Source organism: Cnephaeus nilssonii (assembly GCF_951640355.1).
Source record: "Cnephaeus nilssonii genome assembly, chromosome: 23".
Classification (NCBI taxonomy): domain Eukaryota; kingdom Metazoa; phylum Chordata; class Mammalia; order Chiroptera; family Vespertilionidae; genus Cnephaeus; species Cnephaeus nilssonii.
The window spans coordinates 8,112,468-8,134,975 of record NC_137094.1 but is presented as its reverse complement, the minus strand read 5'-3'; the positions used below and the strand labels follow the sequence as shown (position 1 = coordinate 8,134,975).

The following is a 22,508-nucleotide window of genomic DNA, read 5'->3' as shown; positions in this document are numbered from 1 at the left end:
TTTCTAGCTCTCTATCCTCTCCCTTCCTCTCTGTAAAAAATCAATAAAATATATTTTTTTAAAAAGAGGCTGAAGTTAAACTGCTCTTCATAGATAAACACCGTCTATATGTAAACAGTACCCTCTACCCCACCAGTGATCTGTCATCTCGTTCCTTGAGACTTTTAAAAAATCCTTAATCTTAATTCAAGCTACACTTTAATCTTCAGAGATACTGCCAACTTGTGGAAGATGTATATACATTGGCCTGTCCAAATACACTCTTGTTTGAACACGAGCAGTTTTTCCTCTGATACTATGCAATTCTTTACCTTCAGTGTATTTACATAGTAAGCCACATTCTTGTGTTAACTATACTTCTACGTGTTCGTGGGGTTTTTAAATTTTACTTTATTTTTATCCTAAGCAGTAATGTGTATAAAAATCAGTGTGATAGGTCTCTTATACTCCTAATAAATATGGAAGTCCCTGCGCCCCTTAAAATCACCGTGTTTCGCCAGCAGAAAGCCTCGCCACCCCCCCTCTCGGAATTTCTTGCCCTGAAAATAAGGGCTGCGAGTTGGAGCAGGGAAACGTGAAGATAACCTCTCTTTACTCTCCTTCCTACCGGATCCATGCACAAATAATCACACACAAAAATGATTTATTTACTTTATACTGCTTCCTGAATGGAAAAAAAAAAGAGAGAGAACTCTTTAACATACTGTGATCAGATGGATTTTATAGTAGAGGACTAGCAAAGGCATCGGGAAAGCATCCCTGCTATTGAGCTTCTATGTGATGCAATAAATACTCCGGAGGAGGCATTTTCCTGAACGGTGCAGTTTTACGCAGACCCACACGTCCCCTGGACCCAACCCCTGGTAACGGTAACGCTTCAGACATGGGGCCTCTGTGTGTTAAATTTTCTTTCTTTCTAATCAAGTGACCTGTTCTCACTTGGTTAAGTTTCAACCACAACACATCACTGTAGTCTTTTTTTTTTCTTTTTTTTTTTTCAAGATCCACGTCACAGCCCGGCGAGAAAGGAGGAACTTCCAGTGTCTGTGGTAAAGCCGCCTGATAAACAGACTGGGTGAGCAGCACGAGCACCCCCCTCCCCCCCCCCCACCTTCGCTATATAAAGCAGCGGGGATGCGGGCGAGCAGACAGTCGCCCCGAGAGGACCATGCGAGGAGCAGCCATCCCCGCGCCCAGGCTACACAACATGCCAGGAATGTTCTTCTCGGCTCCTCCGAAGGAGCTGAAAGGCACGGATCATTCGCTTCTGGACGACAAGACGCAGAAAAGGAGGCCCAAGACCTTGTAAGTTCCCTTCACTGTCTCGCGTGGGGACTTTGGACTGAGATTCTTTTGAATGGCAGGAGTGAGCACTCCGTTTAGCCGGAGCAGAGCAATTACCTGTTGGGGGTTCCAAGTATATTCTGTTGTATTAAAAAGGGAATCATGACTGGGCATCAAATTGGGGGGGAATTTTTCTGGATTTGAATCGGCTCAATCTTAATCTAACAACATGATCGCCTTAGTCATGGGAGGAGTTCATTTCAGGCTGTTCTTGTTTTATCAATGAAATGCATCCTACTGAGGATGGATGGAACTCACTTTCGTGTCGTTTGCAGCGGAATGGACGTGAAGGCGTACCTGAGATCTATGATCCCACATCTGGAATCTGGGATGAAACCGTCCAGGTCCAAGGACATGTAAGTACACGAACCTACTCAACTATCGTTGTACAAGTGGTCTGTGCATTCGCCCCAAATTCCAGCAAGAGATTAAGACTGTGCTTAATGGACTCCGCTAATTTTAAGTAACAAGCCTAAGGAGATGAGCACATTAGTCCCAACAGAAATGAAATGCCAACATGTGCGTGCATATATTTGCTATCTATCATACTGTTGGAAGATACGTATTTGGATGCTTTTCATATTCTGTTGGCAGATATTTTTAAATAGTGATTCCATAGGAAACTTCATTTCAAGAGTAATTCTAAGGGGAATTTTGTTTCCTTACACATTTTAGTAAAATGTATCGGGACTAGCGTTTCAGTCTGTGAAGTTACGAAAAGGCAGCAGCCGCTGTGACTATGAAAAACACATTTACTGACGTGTGCCAACCTTGTCCCTGCAGGCTCTCTGCTGACGAAGTGCTGCAGTGGTCTCAGTCTCTGGAGAAACTTCTTGCCAACCGAGGTAAGGAGAGGAGCTACCGAACATGTGTGCGTTCGGCCCAACAGGCTAACAGGTTAAAGGGCGTCATTCAGACACAGGGTCCTGGACAGGAGGGCGTGTGGAGAGCTGTATTCCAGCTTCTGTGTAGTCACACGTAGCTCCTGTACCTTGTGCCTGACTGCCCTGTAAGGATCGCTTAGCCCTCGCTTCTGCCACTGACCAATTGCCCAGCCTATCCCATGTTTCCAAGGATGGATCATTATAGGAGCAAAGTTTTAAATGGTGCTGGGGTTCTGAGGTTTAACACTTCTAAAAGTCAGCCAAACCTTTCAACATGTGGACAGCTGTTCAAAAGCTATCGAGAGCATGTATTTTTATCAGTAGCAGTCCCTCAGTCAGTTAATATTTCATCATTCACACATTCACGAACTCACTCCTTCGGCCCATTTGCCTGTGGCAAACATTTCAGAGGTGCCAAGGATTCAAAATCAAAGACACGTGATATGTAATATGACACATGGGACAACACGGATACAAAAAAGAACGATTTTTAAACAGTTTTGTGAGGCAGTTCTGATGAGAGGAGGTGAAGAAGGAAATGAGTTCGCCTTCTTCTTATCATGGCCAGTGCAGTTCTACTGGGAGTAGGACCTGGGAGAGAGGGGTCCATGGGCAGTTTGTCTGTCTAGAGCAGGGGTCCTCAAACTACAGCCCGCGGGCCACATGCGGCCCGCCGAGGACATTTATCCGGCCCGCCGGGTGTTTTTGCCACCGCTGCCTGTCCTGCTTGGCAGCCGACTTAGCAGTGTGCATAGGAATTTGTTCATAGTTTGTTTTTTTAAACTATAGTCCGGCCCTCCAACCGTCTGAGGGACAGTGAACTGGCCCCCTGTTTAAAAAGTTTGAGGACCCCTGGTCTAGAGTGTGAGCTCATCCTCTTCTCCCCACCAACACCTTGAGATTTGCCACTAACATAGCTCAACCAGGTTCATTCACCTCATTACCTGACTTAGTTTACGATTCAGCCAAACAACTGCACGAAATAGAAATGGCCCATTTGAAAGTCTGAGTAACACTTGCAAATACAATCAGTGCATCACACACAGGGAATGTACAGGCCTCACATTTCCTGACTAATATGAATCGAACAGGGAAATTAGACTTGTTAATAATAAACATGATGTTAATATCCTTTGTCAATGTTTGCTTCCCTAAGATACTCTGCATAAGAAAAGGGGTTGCTTTGTAGCCTCTAGCAGAGCAGAATTTTCATTTAATTAGCAGATGGAAGCAAAGCAAAGTTTCATAGCCACTGCTAGGCAGCCTTGTGGCCTGGACAGGTGTGTCTGGCCCCAGATAAACTATAAATGAAGGGAACTCAAAGGCCTTTCATCTCTACAAACCATGACACAGCTATTTTAGCAACAGCCATAAAATAGTATTTTCTAGCAAATTTCTTCAAGTTATTCCTCTATAGGCTCAATGAATATGAGTATCTCACCCCTCTCTCTTTCTTTTTAGCTGGTCAAGATGTCTTCAGAAGTTTCCTAAAGTCTGAGTTCAGTGAGGAGAACATTGAGTTCTGGTTGGCTTGCGAAGACTATAAAAAAACGGAGTCTGATCTCCTGCATTGCAAGGCAGAGAAAATATACAAAGCCTTTGTGCATTCAGACGCCACTAAACAAGTGAGTATCAAGTTCATTATCATCCTTTTATGTGTGAAGGAACTTAGGTGCAGAAATAGCCTTCAGCACACATAGCAAGATGAAGTCCTTTTGCAGTGCTGTGATTTCACAGCTATATATTTAGGTGTGTTCATATAGTTCAGTGCCATGATCATCTAACTTTCTGTATCTATGAAAAGACTGGATAAAAGATTCATTTTGCAAAACTAGCTAACATGATTCGGTCCTGGAAGGAAGTACTGGGTACTGGCCAGAGTTGCATGCCAGGAAGTTCTTAATAAGCTAGCTTATCTTGGATGAAGGTAAAACACAGATCAGTGTAATACAGACATATATACGATGCAGCGGCAAACATACGTCCAGTTAGTGGTGCCCACCTTCCAGTTAAATATGTTTGGTACGAGCAAAAAAACAGCTGCATGAAGCGCCCTCTCCTCCTATAAATTTGAAATGTCCATGTCACTTTTCTGTGGGACATTTAAATTTTTCATGTCTGCCTTTTCTGCATCATCCAACTATACAATGAGCTAACTTGGAGCAAAGGCATTTTTGTGATATTTCTTTTTAATTCCTCCACACCTAGGATGGGTCTGGTCTAGAATAGGCATTCAGGAGATATTTTAACTGATTTAAATGAGGGCTTAAAGCCTCTATCTTGAGTTGCTTCCCAAGAAACCCACACAGTAACGTCATAAAATATGCAATAAGTTGGAAATGCATGTTAACTAATGAGAACTTCCCTTTTTAGATCAATATTGACTTTCACACTCGAGAATCTACAGCCAAGAAGATCAAAACTCCTACCCCCACGTGTTTCGACGAAGCCCAGAAAATCATATACACCCTTATGGAAAAGGACTCGTACCCCAGGTTCCTCAAGTCGAATATATACTTAAATCTTCTCAATGACCTTCAAGCGAATAGTCTAAAGTGACCATTTCCAGGCTGGAGGGAATTATAGATGGTATCAAGTACCCAGAAGGAATGTTCCCAGATGGCTCCCTGGGTGAGCAACGTGGCCTTTGGGGGTGACTGGACAGGCCCAGGGAGAGATGAAAGCACTCACAATGGATTAACGTGGACGCTATCCAGGCGCAGGGTTGAAGAAGGTCCGGGTGGAAAATGAGAGACGGTGGAAGGAAAGAGGCACTTTGGTACTGTCGTAAAATAGAGTGACTTACAGACTAGAAAACTCCTCAGAACTGACCAGGCTGGGTAATTCCAGCTACACAGAAACTGTGAACAAAGGTTGGAAACTGATTAAGACATGCTATAAGCTTCAAGGTCAACGGACTTCTATGCTACATATTATTCTATAGAGACTGTCTTGAGCTGCTGAAATCTCTTTCATTTGGGTGACTGTTTGAAAAGTATGTGTTTTGAGATCACCGTTGGCACAAAGTGGTGTTGGTGTTGTCTTGTTCGATTGCTTTGGGCTTGAAAGAGATGAAGAAAAGAACTATGTATTTAATTTAAACTATTGCTCTTAAAACTGGGAAGTGAGGATATATTTGTCAATTAAATTATCAAGTGTCCATAATAAAGGTGTTTTGTATTAAAATACATACAAGTGGTTCCTTTTTTAATTTTCCTGGATATTTTTTTAACTGGCATTTATTCCTCAGATTTAACAAAAATTTAAGCCAGGGTCTTCTGCTTTCTATCATTTCTTCAACATCTGAAATTATCATCCAGTGAATTTGGGGTTGTCTACAATAAGACAGCCCAAATGGTTCCTGAAAATATATACAATCACAATTAGGAATTTGACACATTTCATTGGGTCTGTTCACCTTTGTATAACCTAAAATGTTTACTTAGTATGCATCCAGGAAAAGCAAGAATTTATGGGCATATTAAACTATTGAGGGCACAAGCTGTTAACATATTTTTATATATGCATGGCTATTTTAAAGTTGCATTAAACATTAGTTCTTTAAATTTTTTAAAATAAAACTATCATATAATTAATCCTATATTTTATGTATTGTGTACATGTATTAGACAGAATTTATTAGTTCTGTCTTTGTTATGAGAATGCATAAAATCAAACAAATATAATATGCTTTCATGTAGCCAATCTTCAAACTGATGAGCTACTGAAAAAGTCCTTTAAAAAGGAACAAAAATGTTATTTCAAGAAGTAACAACTGCCTGGGGTGGAAGGTGGGGCAGGCTGGAAGAGGTCAATGGGGGGAGGAAAGGGGCATATGTAATATTTTCAACAATAAAGATTAAAAAAAAAAAGAAGTAACAACTGGTATTTTATGGTGGTTGAAGGTTTATAAAACCCAGATGCATTTTCTCATTGAATGCTCATAGCAATCCTGTGAAAGCCAAGATTCAGGAAGATCAAATCACTACTTTCCAAATTTAGCTAACCTGCAGAATTACCTAGAATGTTAACAAAACAAAGCACCCCTTTCAGAGCCCCCTCTCAGGCTGACTGAGTCAGAATCTCCAAGGGAGCGGGTCAAATCCATGCTCCTTCCTTGAGGCGACTCTGCCCCCTACTGACCAGAAAGCATTTCCTAAATCACTCACAAGTCTGCTGAAGGCCTAAGTGTCACCTAAGTAGAACAGTAACACCACTCTGGAGAGATCACCTACAGAGAGCAGAAAAAAAAAAATCAAGATGATGTAGAATCCAGCATAGCCTGGAGAACTATGAAGGAATAATCAGCCACCCACGCACCACACTGAAATACTATGGATGTCCTCAGTACAGGTATGTCCGGTCACCAGGCACACAGGGAAGATATGGGGCAATGTGCAGATCAGATTTTAAAAGGATTATTCTTGAGTTTCCATAGGGCAGCATCCCAATTAGCTCTGCCTTAGGCTTTATCCTATGGCTTAGCAGGTCATATAATAACAGGGGCTTAGGAAGGGAGTCCAGTCCCCTCCTGCTCCTCCTCTGCTTCCTCTTCCTCTTTTTCCTCCTCTTCTTTTTCATCATCATCATCATCCATCATCATCATCATCATCATCATCATCATCATGATCGGGTGTTTCTCTCCCCGATTCATTCCATCACCAAACCCTCTTCTACAATCATTGGGTGCAGTTGGCATATCACTTGCTTTTTTTCTGTTACCCCTGCCCTAATAGAGAATGTCACTGCTTGGTAATGCATGTTCCTTCTTTTCCCCTCTCTCCAGCCTCTTCTCTCAATCCACCCTCTGGACAGCCACAAGCATCACCTTCTCAAACACAGATCTGGGCATGTCATTTTCATTACATACAAATCTCTCCTGGACCTCAAAACACTCCCAGCGCGACCTTCAGGGTATAGCTCCCATTACTCCCCTCTGGGTATCCTTCCCACCTTGACATCACACTGGATTAGTTGCCTTTTCTTGAAGCCCTTGGTCTTCACTTGGGTTAATCTCTACCTAAAATTCCTTTTCCTACCTCCTCCCAGGTTCCAAAGCCCCATTATTCAAGACCCAGGAAGAATCACTCCTCCATAAAGGCCTTCGAACACCTTACCCCACTATGGAGTTATTTTCAATGTCGACTGGAGGTGATCTGAGTCCATATAAACACCAGAGACTCTGGTCCTATTTCTAGTACTCCTGTCACATGACATCCTCCAGGCCCTGCGGGCTGTGGAGCGTGAGGAGTCCAGCACACACACTGGTCATAAAATGAATGTTCTGGTCTTTGTCTTGACAAGAAGCCATGCTAAGGAGCCATCCAATTTCTGGACAGAATGGTCAAAACATACATTTAAGACACCTCTTCATTTTCAAAAAGGAAAATATTATCATAGCTGCATGAATTCAAGATATCACACAATAACACTTGGGAAGATAAGTTTCTCTTCCTTGGCACTGTTGGTTATGGTGTGGCTGTTTTATAAGAGATGTGTTTAGCCCCGGGACATCTGCTGGCTAAAGAAACCTGATCCAACTGCTCGATTTGAGATTCTCAGTTCACGGGTTGTGTTCTGTTGTCATACTAAAGCAGGGGCAACTGGTCATAGGGATGATTTGAAATTCATTAGTTGCTGGGTTTGGGGAGTGTGAGAGGAGGGGATGTGGAATTGTGCACACGAAACCTGTATAATTTTGTTAACCAATACATTCAATGAAAAGGAAAAAATAGCCCTAGCTGGTTTGGCTCAGTGGATAGAGTGTCAGCCTGCAAACTGAAGGGTCCCAGATTTGATTCCTGTCAAGGGCTTGACCCCAGTAGGAGGCATGCAGGAGGCAGCCAATCAATGATTCTCTCTCATCATTGATATTTCTATCTCTTTCTCCCTCTCCCTTCCTCTCTGAAATCAATAAAAATATGTTTCTTAAAGAAAAAAATGAATTTAATTTAAAAATAAAGTATTCGTTAAAAAATAAAAACTCATTTTCCTCAGACTTATTTTACATTATTTCTAATAGGTGTGTCATAGAAAACTAGGACTCTAGGAAGGTAGAAATGAAGGTAGTTATCCCCCCATGATGCTGAATAAAAAGCACATATTAACCCATATAACTCACACAAAATAAAGTTTCTTTCTGTGTGAAAACACAGGCTATATTATATTAGTAGGAATCCATGATGATTTGTGGTTGAAAATAAGAAAATCTGAAATATGTGAAGGAAGAAATAAACAGTGATTTAAAGTATCACAAATATAAATAATTGCTGTTTGAACGGAGATGTAGGAGCTCAAGACACCCATGAAAGCATATCTATAAACAGAAAACACCCATCAACCACAGAAACAGTGCCAACCTTTTTGCTGAGACCATTATTATAAAAGCTAAAAATGTATCATCCTAATGGCAAAATTGTGTGTCTTACTCTGAGACTGACCTAAATGAAACTTTTCTACAAATAAGCCAGTGGCAAAATATAGAATCTTCTATGGAGGGTTCTGCGCACCTTCCAAAAATAGGAGACAAAACTGAAGTCTAGCCTGGCTAGTGCAGCTCAGTGGTTGAGCGTTGACCTATGAACCAGGAGGTCAGGGCACATGTCCCGTAGGGGGCATGCAGGAGGCAGCCCATCAATGATTCTCTCTCATCACTCATGTTTCTATCTCTCTCTCCCTCTCCCTTTCTCTATGAAATCAATAAAAATATTTTTAAAAAAAACAAAACCTGAAGTCTAGGATTCAGGCCAGGAGACAGGCGAAGCAGCCGTGAAACGGCAGCCGCCTTGGGAATCGAGGACACCTGACAACTGGGATGAAATCAACGGTGGGAAAGGAATTCCGCCTCTTTCCATGGAAGGCAGGCCCGTTCACCACGGTGGTGGGTCATTCGATTCTGGAGGGAAAATATGGCTGTAGAGCAATGTCAGCCGCACAACAAAATGTGGGTTAAATTCAAAGCAATGCAAATGACGTCATGAGCTACTAGATCGCCGGCTTGACTGCGAGCTCTGTAACTCACAAATACATGCACATCCCGGCCCGGAGGGGCTCAGAAAAAGCTGGAATAGGTCTATCCTACTAACTGTCTAACCGCACTTAGCCCACATGCATGTCTTCTTACTAGAGCTAACAGCAGAGTCCAAAAGGAATGGTTTCCTTTCTCATTCTAGGAGGCTGTGATGGAGACGGGCTGGAGGCTTCCTCGTTTGGGGCCCTCTCGGTGGACAGCAGGAAAACTCATCCCCAGGCCGTCTTAAAGTGAGCAGCAAACACAGACCCTTCTAGAAATGTTTCTACGCAGTCAACATTTACTGGGGGGTTACTTCTCCGCAGCTCCTTTACTTGAATTCGGTATTTAACCTCGAACAGAAGTTTGATATTTGACCTTGATTTAATGGAGCCACAAAACGAAGTTCTGTTTGGTGAGGAGAAGGGATGGGCGCCGTTCTAGGGCTGACGACAGACACCGTGATGGCAAAGGACCCCGGCGAAGCGGCGCAAAGGAATTATTTCCACACTCAGAACAGCCATGCAACCCCAACTGGCATTTGTGCGAGTGGAAAATAAAAGTGGCTGAGATCTGGAGTTTATTTGTTACAGTAACTAGGGAGTTTTATCCTGATGAATGTGAAGATACTGATTTGTGTTTTTAAGTTTCCCTTTTTAAAAAAAATCTTTATTTCATCTCTAAAGACATATATGGAGCCGCCTTGGAAAAAAACCAGGGTAGCTTCTACGTCACAACACGGCGTTCCTTAGTTCCCACATTAGGCCAAGGTTATCTCTCTGACCTTGTGATGTTCTTGGAGATAGAGCTGCCTGGAAAAAAGGATGTAAGCTATGGATGAGAACAATATGTGAAAAGCTTATTTCAGATGTAACTGAGAATTGGAAATGCCAAGAACAACACAGAAAAGGGAGGTGAGGGCGAAGAAGCAGGAAAAGAATAAGCGATGGAAAATTCTGCAGCTGATCAAACCACGAAGGGAACACAAGTAGGCCGTACAACTTGTGTTTTCCACCCACTCGCTTTGACTCAGTTTAGGGCTACGGACCTTACTGATATAAATACGTTGAGGTTTACATTGGCCAATCAGCCAGTAACTTTCAGGACTACAAACAGATGTGGTGAGGGCTCTGAGAAGCAGGTCAGAGGCCAAGGTGGGAAGTGGGAATTCAGCGTGCACCAGGAAGACCAGCAGGGCTGAACTCACGGGGCCAGTGACCTATTTATGACGGAATTCGTCCTCAAAGAAGAGAGTTGTGTGAGCCACACGCTGGCCTGAAAACAGCGGGACAGAGTGGGGGGAACAGGCTACTTCATGTCCAGCAGGTACCCAACACTCTCACTATGTTTAGATGCAGGTTCAAAACTTGAGCACGAGGAAGGAGCAGCAGAAGAGTAATAAACACTAAAAGCACAGATTCCCTGAACGTTCTGTGAATCTCTGCGCAAACACGGGAACAATGTATTTACTGCTCAAGGTGGCAAAGCCCTCTCCCACATGGACTAAGAGCACTGATAAGACATGATGCCCTGAACTGCCACCAGACCGCTCTACACCTAGAAAGAACAGGATGCCGGCTTGGCGGCGGGGCTCAGTGGTTAAGCGTCGACCTACGAACCAGGAGGTCACAGTTCAATTCCCCATCAGGGCACATGCCCGGGTTGTGGGCTCAATCCCCAGTAGAGGACATGAAGGAGGCAGCCAATCCATGATTCTCTCTCATCATTGGTGTTTCTATCTCTGTCCCCCTCTCCCTTCCTCTCTGAAATCAATAAAAATATTTTTAAAAAGAAAATTGGGAATGGGAAGGTCCAGGGAAGCTGCATGTGGTTGACCTGCTGGGCATTCAACAGTGTGACGGTCTTTGTATCCCCTGGTAACAGCCAGCAGAGATCATCCACCACCCCAAGGACACAAACACCCGAGGAGACAGGACAACTGTGCCAGGTGACCTCAGGTAGCCTCTGTCATCAGCCAGCCCATCGCGGGTTCATGAACAGAATGGCCATGATGGTGGCGGAGATAGATGGACATGCACTGGCCCAACAGAATGGACATCCACTCAGGAAGGCTGATTCAGCTACTGTCCTTGTTAAAGTCCACCTGTCCTGACAAAAACAGCAATGCGGAGCAGATGGGATGGTACCCTGTCTCCTGGGCGTTATCTGCTAAAGGAATCGTTCCCGCTTCCCAGACCAGAATAACAACGTGGCTGTTTGCTGAGTCACTCCGTGGGCATTCCCACTATTATGAAACTGCTGTTCACTTAGTGATAATCAACTGTAAAAATAAAGAACCAGGATTCTATTTTCAAAAGACCAGATTCTAAGATTGGGTTTTAGACAAAGACCCCTGTGGTGGCAGGTGAATCATTTCGTGGAGAAGGAAGAAGAGTGGGGAAAGTAGCAAAGAGAAGGAACAGCAGGAGGATTGCTTATTTTGGAGCTGAGCTAAGAAGAAATAGAACTGATGCTGATCTGAGGGGTTCAAGGTTAACCTTCCTTCTTTTTGCCATCCAAAAAAAATCACCATTCCTTCAAAATCCAGCTCATATCCTTTTTTTCCAACAGAGTCCTCTTGGGCCATTAAAATTGCAAGGAGTCTGAGCCTGTGTTGAGGTGATAAAGAATAAAGCCTCCACATGAAACACAGGAAAGACATAGGAAGTGGTGGGAACCATGAAATTTAAGATCTCCACCTCCCCTTCTTCCCCAGAATTCAGAGAAAGGTGGTTTTTGGATTGCACATGCAAAGAAATTCAAGTTTCGGGGACCTTTTTACCTAGATCTCGAGGAGGAAAGAAAGCCCCAAGACAAGTGATGTGCACGTAATTTCGGAAATGAACTCTCTACTGTGAACTAAAATAAAAAGTATTAACAGATGGCTTCAGAGCACCACATAGATTGATGCATGGAAATTTGACTAAACTAGACTCAGAAATAGTCGACTTGAGCTATTGGACTGGTTTCATCCCACATTGAAAAGCAATTAGAAAACGGGTCTGAGAAAAATACTTGGAAAAGTCCTGTTAGTAAAGCTTGCAGCTCCGCGACTTCGGCTGTGTGCAGAAAGTGAGCAGTCAACGGCAGCTAGATTTGATCTACTTCACATTTCAGAGCCTAGTTCCTTAAGCACAGGAACCACTGTGCTGAGTGATACTTCCTCATCCTTATCAAAGCTTACCTCCATCAGCCTCAGGCTTCCCTTCTTCCACATGTGTGATGTGCTCGAACCATTCATTTCTCCCAGGAAAAACCCCAACATGGGATGGTGACACTATAAAGAGAAATTTCCAGGGAAAAAATAACTATAGATATAGGTAGAAAGATTTAAATATAAGTGCATATATGTAACATAAATATAAATAACAGGTATATACAGACGCATGAAAATCATAGACTATTCGACCTGGAAGAAGAATGAATGGGAGACCATCTAGAACAGGGGTGGGGAACGTCCGGCCCGGGGGCCATGTAAGGCCCACGAAATCATTGGTCTGGCCCTGCCAAGGCATTAGGGGTGAGTTCATTAAATGTTTGACCAAATAGAGCAGGCTCATGTTTAAGTTGATTATTTTGTATGGCCTGTGAATGATGTTATAAATGTCCAAATGACCCTTGGCTGAGAGACGGTTCCCCACCCTTGATCTAGACCAGGTCGCCAACCTTTCAGACCTCACGGACCACCACTGCTCCAAAGGTTTCCTTAAGGTTTCCTTAAACCAGCGGTCGCCAACCTTTCAGCCCTCACGGACCACCAGTTGGTGACCACTGATCTAGACCAGTGGTCGGCAAACTGCGGCTCGCGAGCCACATGCGGCTTGCGAGCCGCGGTTTGCCGCTCTGTTGACTAATGAGTTTGCTGACCACTGTCTTAGGGAAAAACACTTAAAAAACATTTTAATAATGTACTAATGTCTTTAACCTAAAGTCAAAACTTCTGGGTAAGGGTAATGCCTTACACAGTAGTCGGCAAACTCATTAGTCAACAGAGCGGCAAACCGCGGCTCGCAAGCCGCAGTTTGCCAACCACTGATCTAGACCATCTTAAAAGGTTAGAAAAGCAAAATGACTTCTCCACGGGCAGTTATGTGTGAGGGAGTGAGGACAAGCCATCAATTCAGAGACATGATCTCTCTATTCCTTATAACTTACCTCCATACTGAGGATTATTGCTCTTCAAAGGGTTCAATACTATTCCCAAAACAAATTCTAATACTTAGACTATGTCTGTGAAAACTAAAAGATTATTTTTTTCTCTCTAACATAACTCATAGCATAACATATGTCTCTGGACACTGCACGGGCGGCCCTCGGGAACTGTAGCTGGGGCCGGTCTGTTTGCCATTTCTACGAGCAGGCACTACCCCTTTCATTTCATCCTCACACACAACCCTTAGAGATCCATGCTTCTATGTTCTACATTATCCAGGTGGCTTAACCAGAGCTCATGAAGGTGGGTCATTTGTCCAAGGTGACACTGCTACCAAGTGAGAAGGCAAGATGGGAAGCTACTGGGCCTGACTTCAGAAGCCACAGAGCTCTAGCAGTTTCTAGACCCTACACATCGCTAAGGCCTTCCCTTTTATCTTACTTTCCAGTGTCCAGGTTTCTCTGTCCAATCCATGGTGAACTCAGATGAGTTCTTCCTTTTTTTAAATATTTTTATTGGTTTCAGAGAGGGAGGGAGAGAGAGAAACATCGATGAGAGAGAATCATTGATCAGCTGCCTCCTGCACACCCCACACTGGGGAATTAAGCCTGTAAGCCAGGCATATGCCCTGGCAGGGAATTGAACCATGACCTCCTGATTCAACACTCAACCACTGAGCCATGCTGGCTGGGCTAGAATGAGTTATTTTTATTTTATTTTTTTAAATATAGAACATTTCACGAATTTGTGTGTCATCCTTGCGCAGGGGCCATGCTAATCTTCTCTGTATCATTCCAATTTTAGCATATGTGCTACAATGCATACTAGAATGAGTTCTTCACTTGATTCTCCAGCAGGTTGACTGGAGGTTAAAGTCACCTCATTCTGAATGAAGCAGCCCAAGGTCCTGTGCTGATGCAGCTGAGGTTGGTATGAGTCACCCTGGCCTTTCACTCCTGTAGCTGATGACACAGGAGTGCAACTCCTTGGTTGGGGGGGAGTGTAGGAGGGGGAGAGCAGGACCATCCCCACAGTGTGCTATGGTCCTGAACAGAATAAAGATTCCCCTGATGGCTTCTCAAGTCACGAAGGAAATGTCATTACCCAAATGTCTTCCAAAGGCCACTGCCTTTAGCGATGCTCGTGGCTAATCTGGGTATGCTAAATTCAAACAGAAAATGAGTCAAGGGGGTGACAACGTGGTCTTTTTCTTCATCAGTTATAGCAAAGTACGTTGATGTATCTTTTCTACAAAGGAACTGGTTTCATTGGCTTTTTTTTTTTTTTTTGATTGAGGTAACACTGGTTTACAACATTATGGAAGTTTTAGGTGTGCCACAGTGTAATTCAACATCTGGATATACCACATGGCATTGTGTACAGGGTAACATATAATGCCATGAATATAGTATATGTAATACGATATCCTGGAAACCTTCACAGGATACAGGGCATCAGGGCAGCTAAGGACATGGGCTCAAAAACTATCACCCAAAGATGACAACCATTAATCTTTTTATTAAATGACGCAACACACAGTCTGACTCCTTTCTTTCTTCCTGTGGTTATTCCAGAGGTTAAAAATAAAAGAGAGAGACCAAATGAGGCATCTTTTCCCTAAAGTTTATTTTAAACCCAAGGATGGTGATGGGTTTTTGAAGGGCATTAACCACCGTCTTTCTATCTCCAACACGTTACTTTTGACTTCCACCCACTCAACACTTTTTATAACTAAGACCACTTAGTCACGGAATAAAAGGAAGTAACCAAGACTGGTGGTTGCTCAATTATTTCATGTGTTTAAAAGCTTTAAGTGACTTCAGTAGATGCACAAATTTGCAGCTGAAAATGTTAAGCCTGCCCATTAGTTCTTGGAGCTGGAGGGTACATTAAGAGGTTCTCGCATCCAATCTCACACCTGAAGAGAAGATTCTCTTCGTGAGATCCTGCGCAGAAAGCATCTAGCAGCTCCTAGAACGGACCTGGTAACGAGGCACTGCCCACCGGAGGACCTGACTGGTCCCAGAGCCTGCCCCATGGGCTTCACTGACTCCAGAATGTGCCTGTTAGTCAACAACCCCTAAAAAGTGTCACCAAGATCAAGACTGAGAGTGGAGGATACAATGAAATGTATCTCCCTGGAGCCCACTTTACCTCTGTCCCCTCAGTCCGTGTTTGTATATATTCCTCTTCATTTTCATGTGAATTTATTTGAAAGAAGCACTCCCTATTGTCTGAGCCTAAACACAAGATTTGAATTTACTCCTGCCAACTTTCAGTCCACATACCGTGTTATTAAGAACATGGTGTATTCTTCATTCTTTCGTTTCGCTCTTGAGATGAAAGTGTCCCCAAGTGTCCACAATGTTTGTGTCCAATGCACCCTGGAAAGGTCTAAAACTGAAGGAGGGATCATGCTGACAATATAAAACCAGAATTTTATTTAACACCACCTGTGATTTTTAGAGAAAAGGGTCCCTGACTATGCCCAGCGTGGGTGTGAGCACAGTCCTAGGTGTTAAGCCCACAGGTAATGACACACGCATGACCATCACCGTCCTTCCTCTCAGAACGCCCTGCTCCTTCTACAGGAACTCCTAAGTGAGGAATACAGAAGCATCGGCAGATTGTCCAAAAGTTGAAGCATTTTACAAACTATAAACAACTAGAGATTTTTTTTCAAATAAAAATTAACCATTTTTCTTAATACCCACTGCTATTCCCCATTTCCCTACCAGAATTCCAGATTAGAACGGAAACTTCTTCAGTGTTTTCTAAACTCATTGCTTTTACCCAATCTATTACTAAACCCTGTCATGTCATTGTTCAAAGTGTCGGCAAGATTACTCTTTTTTTTCATATTCTATTCTCAATTAATTTAATTTGTTTAGCAAATAGCTCTTACCCTGGTCGGGCAATATATTTGGTGTTAGGGTATAAGTAATTTGTTTATGTTTCCATCTCATTACAGAAAGTAATATAAATGAGCTACATAATTACACAAGAAAGAAAGGAAGGGAGGAAAGGAAGAAGGAAGAAAGGAAATAGAAAATGGAAAATATTAAAAATAGGAGTAAATGGGAGAAAGATAAGACTAAGCCCATGAAATGGAATCAGGAATAAGGTTTAAAACCTATTCCATGAAGATTTGTAAATTTTTCTACGGCTGAATCAGTGTTAACTTGGAATTTTTTTAACAACTAAAGCAAAATGGAAAAATATAATAAATTTCACAATCAAGTGTTCCTAATATAAACACAGAATTGCTCAAAAGAGAAGAGAAGAATCCCACTCTTAATTTTCTGGTGACACACTGAATTGGTCTTGCTGCCTACTTCCTCTCCAACATGACTACCTTTCATCTCTTCTGATCACGAGTACCTTACCTCACACATTAACAAAAATGTTCTAGTTTTTCACTAGTATATCATCTCTGAACTTTATAGTAGTTATAATCTGTACTACATAAAATAATGTCTTAGCTTTTTCTATTCCTCCAAATGTGTAACACAACTGTTGCTAATCACATTGCATTTATATCACAGGTGTTTTATTTCCACCTGAAATAACATTTCAATATTCAGAATATTTCAAAATAGGGGAATTATGTGGAATTTGTATAAAACAAATTACAAAGTGTTGGACTATAAATGTAACCCATATATAGGTAGAAAAATTAGATAGATGATAGATAGATAGATAGATAGATAGATAGATAGATAGATAGATATAGATATAGATATAGATATGATATAGATTATTTACATGATATTAAAGCTGTAGAAAAATTTTAGTCTCAAGCTTTCAATCACCTTCCAACATAAATTCTATTCTGTTGTTAGTGTTCATCAAGAAAATGTAGATTAAATAGCCAAAGACAAATTGGGAAGAGTAAATTATAAACCATATAATGTAGCAAATCATAGATGAACTGCTTTAGGTTATATTCTCTCTTAAGAGATTATGCCCTAACTGGTTTGGCTCAGTGGATAGAGCACTGGCCTGCGGACTCAAGGGTTCCAAGGTTCGATTCTGGTCAAGGGCATGTACCTTGGTTGCGGGCACATCCCCAGTAGGGTTGTGCAGGAGGCGGCTGATTGATGTTTCACTCTTATCGATGTTTCTAACTCTCTCTCCCTCTCCCTTCCTCTCTGTAAAAAATCAATAAAATATATTTTAAATAAAGAAAGAAGGAAAGAAAGAAAAGAAAAAAAGAGAGAGAGAGATTTTACTAATTGTTCCAATATATGGTGTTGTGACTTTCTTGTACATTAGGAAAAAAAATACTTGGCATCATATGACCAATCTTGCTACAAACTATATTTTACTTTTTTTTTTTTTTTACAAATCTGGACAGTTAAAATTTGGTTTTGAAGGATTAACAGAATGGAACTATCATTACAACACAAAATAAAAGGAGAAAGCCAGATTAAAATTCTAGGATCACTTTACAATTGTAGGATTCTAATAAATACTAAACTATCTGCTGACAACAGATTCTTGACATAACTTCCATCTAAATCATAAGTAGACTGTGTGCAAAAAAAAAAAGTGGACCTGAATAATGTTTTCTAATGGTTGCTAAGGCTAATGATTAGGTGACTAAATTGAGTCTGGGCTTCACCAATAGCTATGTGACCTTAGACCTCTCTGACCTCATTCCCTCACTAATCCCATAGGGATAAGAAATTTCTTCCCCAGGATAATATTATGAAAAACATATGTGATAGTATGCATTAAAGTGCTCTACAAATAATGAAATTTTATATATAATTTAATTATTTTATGAATGAACACAACCATCTTAAAATCTAAAGCTTTCAAGATTATATCCATTCAACTTGAAGTAACTAACATTTTATGTTCACATCAGATGACTTCTTCCTGCCTTGGTTGCTGGTGAATGGCCAAGCTTGTTGCTGTAAATAAATGGGCACTAGGACATGTCTAAAAAAATATATGTGGCTCAAGATTCTACTTGTTCCGCTTTGTGGTCTCACATGTCTGACCACAGCGACTATTTTTAATCATGGCCTATGCTTTTGAGTGACATCTAACTTCACACATAAGAGTCATCACCCTTATCAAGACGTAGAGATATATGACGTGTTCGATTACAATGTACTTCTTTTTCTGTTTGGTTTTTGTTTCTTGGTTTTTGGGTTTTTTTGTTTTGTTTGCTTTCTGTTTTCTTTATCATTTTAGCATGTGTTTCTACTTTGGTGATTTTGAAAATATTCCAATTACCTCACAATATGGACACAGGCACAGACCACACCATTTCCTCAAGTCTAAAAAAAGCCGGCTGTTCCTAACCTGAAGTATTTAACTAATAAAAATGTTTCCAAAGAAAGTTTATAAAATGACAATGAGTTGCCATTATTTTCTACCCTGAATTTTACAAAGCACTGAAGGCTGAACAATAGTACTGTAGTAACTACTTGGAAGCCCGCCTTTGGTTGCGTTTCTCACGCTGATGCATAATGGATGCCATTTGCCACCTCAACTGCTCACAGTCTTGTTGGAACAAACACAGCAAACACTCATGAATCTGGGGTCAGTTGGATTGGCTAAAACATCATTCATATTATGAAATTATGAGTTTTGAATAGTGTGTTAGAACAAAAAGCTTACGCATTGTCCTGGACTGAACCAACTTGGAAGTTCAAGTCCAATCATCCTACCCAACTTGGAAGTTCAAGTCCAATCATCCTACCACCTAGCCCTATTAAACTTAGGCAACACAATTATTATCTATTATTTGTAAAGAGGAGATAATATTTACTATGAAAGATTGTTTTCCAGTGTCGATGGAAAGCTGAGTTTAGATATTTGCAGTAGTGCCTGATACATTAATAAAATGTTACCTTCTCCTTCTTCCTATTATCTGTACAAATTAGGAGTTTAAAAAGGTAGGCATTCTCATTATTCTCATTTAGAATAAGACTCCAAGTTTAATGACTTGCTCAGTGTCGTGCTGATTGTAAACAGAAAGAGGACAAGATCCTAAATCTCCCAGACCAAGTCCAGTGCTCTTTACAATATATCATAATCTATTTTTCTGGAACTGGTTGTGTCATTTGAAATCAGTTAGCCCTTCCCCCCAAAATACTACCAGTTGTATGTAACATGTAAGTCCCTGTAAAATCTACATCCAAGCAATTACTCAAAATCATAGCTGATGTTTTCACCTGTAGGTATAGATATAATGTAAATGGCTGTGTTGTGAATTTCAATAATGTAATATAATCATCTCTCTATTTCTATTATATTCTATTTCTAAGAATTGATATAGAAATTATACCTCTACTAGTATTTTAATGTGGTTGAATGATCATGTAAGAAAACAACACCCAAGCCGGAACCGGTTTGGCTCGGTGGATAGAGCGTCAGCCTGCGGACTCAAGGGTCCCAGGTTCGATTCCGGTCAGGGGCGTGTACCATGGTTGCGGGCACATCCCCAGTGGGGGTTGTGCAGGAGGCAGCTGATCGATGTTTCTCTCTCATCGATGTTTCTAACTCTCTGTCCCTCTCTCTTCCTCTCTGTAAAAAATCAATAAAATATATTTTAAAAAAAAAAGAAAAGAAAACAACACCCATTAGAAATAAACACACCAGAGGCACAAAGTTGTTAAAGCCTCAAAAAAACATTTCTGTTAGAGTTTTTACAATGTGCAAAAGCATCTATTAAAAAAATTTCATTTCTAGGAGCCACAGTAAACTTCCTGTTAAAATACCTGTGAAGCCAGGTCAAAAGAATAAATTTCACACAGACTGAATCATATGGACTTTTTTGAAGTCCACAGACTATTACAGAGAAAATTGTTTTGACAAAACTGTCTGGAATGTCAGAAAGAATCTATGACCCAAATAAAACTCTTGTGGAGTCAAATCCCCTATATATAGGGTGTCCCCCAAAATATGTATACACATTTTAATAGCTGATAACTCAGTTTTCACTCTTTTTCAGTGGTAATAAACACTGAATTTAAAATCATTCATAGTGTGTATACATTTGTTGGGACACCCTGTATATGGGGTCATCTGCTTCTGTCTTTATATAAGCATTCAGAAACTACAGCTCCCAGAACACAGTAAGGCTATGAGAAGAGGTAAGCATCTATTTCTCTACGTGAAAGACAATGGTCTGGCTACAGGTACTATAACCTGTATGAAGAAAGCATACACTACTTAAACAAACAAATAAATACATGGCCTCTAATGGCAGAAATCGCTCCCTCTTGTTATACTATACTAACACATATACTAGTACACACACTCACATCCACATTCACACACACACACACTCACACCACTACCACCACCACCACCACCACCATCACCATTTTATCCAGCTCATTACTGGCAGCAGAGGAAACCTATGATAACCTGGTAAGAAAGAGGGAGAGGGACAGGCCTTTTTTTTTTTTTTATCACAATGTAGGCATCAGTGATTTTGTGTCTTGGGATCGGGAAGTACTTAAGTCGGAATTGTTTGTTGTAAAGAAAAATGACCAAACATAACCCTCGCTAAGCACAAAGGCCTGTACGTGGGAGACGGTGGTTGTAATCAGCTCTCACAATCTCCAGGAGGCCCAGAGGTTGGAAACTCCACCCAAAGTCCTGCCATGAAGCTGTCCCACAGATTGGCCATCCCCCCCACCCCCTGCCACCGACCCCGGAACACGCTCTGTTTATGGTGCCCACGCTCTAAACACCGGGCACCAAAGTCTGCCACCTAGCCCACAGCACGGCCGCCCCTCACCACTCTCACTGGAAAGATTCGGAAGTTCCCCTTTCTGTGGCAACTCACCTCTGATTCACATTATGGTGATACATCTGACTAGCATGTGCTGTGTGGCCAGTACCCAGGCCCTCGCTACAAGGGGGCTGGAATATTTTTAAATTTCATTGTAGAAGTGGGGATTGGCTCTGTTTTATCCAGCAAGGGGTTCCGCAAGGGGTTTCGATATTGGGAAATCAAACAGAATGACAAATATCAACTAGAGTATGGTAGAGATAAAGAAAACCCAAAATGTCATTTTCTATCCTTGTTTTCTGAAGCAAGTTACTTAAAACACACACACACACAGAAGTCCATGATGGATGGGACAGACCCATGCTGAAAACTCCTTAACATCTTCATTTTCAGCCAAGAGTCAATGAGTATTTTGCCTGAAAAAGCCAATTTTCATATGCAGGTAAGGTGCAGCATTGGGTACTGGCACACAAGATAAAAGAGATGCCGCGGGTTCCAAGTTACCCAGTCATCCAGGCCCAAGAGCATGACCACCAGTGATCCCACTGTAATTAGCCAGTTATTAGTCCTAGGAAAGGAGCAGAGGAGGAAGCCAGACATCGTAGGCATGTCATGTGGGCAGCTTCACCAGGAAGCTGCAATTTCACTCTCCCCAGGGAACCACACAGGGAAGGTGGACGTGGGCCCAGTAAAGCTGGGGTGACATAGGGAAGGTACTTGTCTGTCAACCACACTTGGGGACAGAGATGCTTGGCCAGAATGGGCACGGCCACTGCAAGAGCACAAGCACTTGGGAATGCATAATCCCCTAAACAAAAGCGGTCGCTCTCTTTGGTATTTGTGTGGCTTTTGCCTCGGCTCTCTTGCTTTCGCCCATATGGCCCACGGCCATGCGAACCCCATACACAATGGACATGGACCGTGACTAGCCTGATGCTGCACTGGACCAGGCTCCAACATGGAAAGGAAACTCTGGACACTGGCTCTGATTTTACCTCTACTGGAATCCCAGCTACACTTCTTCTATGACTAGATTAAGGGAAATGGGACTTTGGAAACCCAGGGGTGTAATTCCACAGAAATAAAGATTTCTACTATGTCATATCCTCCCACGGGGGCCTCCAGAAATGCTGTTCCAGAGGCACCCCAAGAACCCCACTTCCACTAGCAACTGGGGAGAGGAGCCCCTGTCCTCTCATGTTACACCAACAATGCACTTCCTGCAGAACCGTCAGAGGGGACACTGCTTCTCCTTACCAACGCCCCCTTCTCGTCCCCCGCCGCAAAAAAAGAACCAGTCTTGGGTTTCCTCAGCCTTCCCTCGCTTGTGAATAAGAGCATACCAATGGCATCCAAGAT

General features: G+C 42.0%; 1 protein-coding gene across 1 annotated transcript; it reads left to right on the top strand.

Moving 5' to 3' along the window:
* Positions 1 to 1,168: 1,168 nt before the first annotated feature.
* On the top strand, positions 1,169 to 5,304 carry RGS1 (regulator of G protein signaling 1; the record flags this gene model as incomplete). Its single annotated transcript, XM_079763821.1, has 5 exons — positions 1,169 to 1,305; positions 1,620 to 1,700; positions 2,128 to 2,189; positions 3,690 to 3,853; positions 4,602 to 5,304. The coding sequence occupies 5 exons, from the start codon at positions 1,169 to 1,171 to the stop codon at positions 4,785 to 4,787; spliced, it is 630 nt and encodes a 209-aa protein (XP_079619947.1). The 3' UTR covers positions 4,788 to 5,304.
* Positions 5,305 to 22,508: the final 17,204 nt, after the last annotated feature.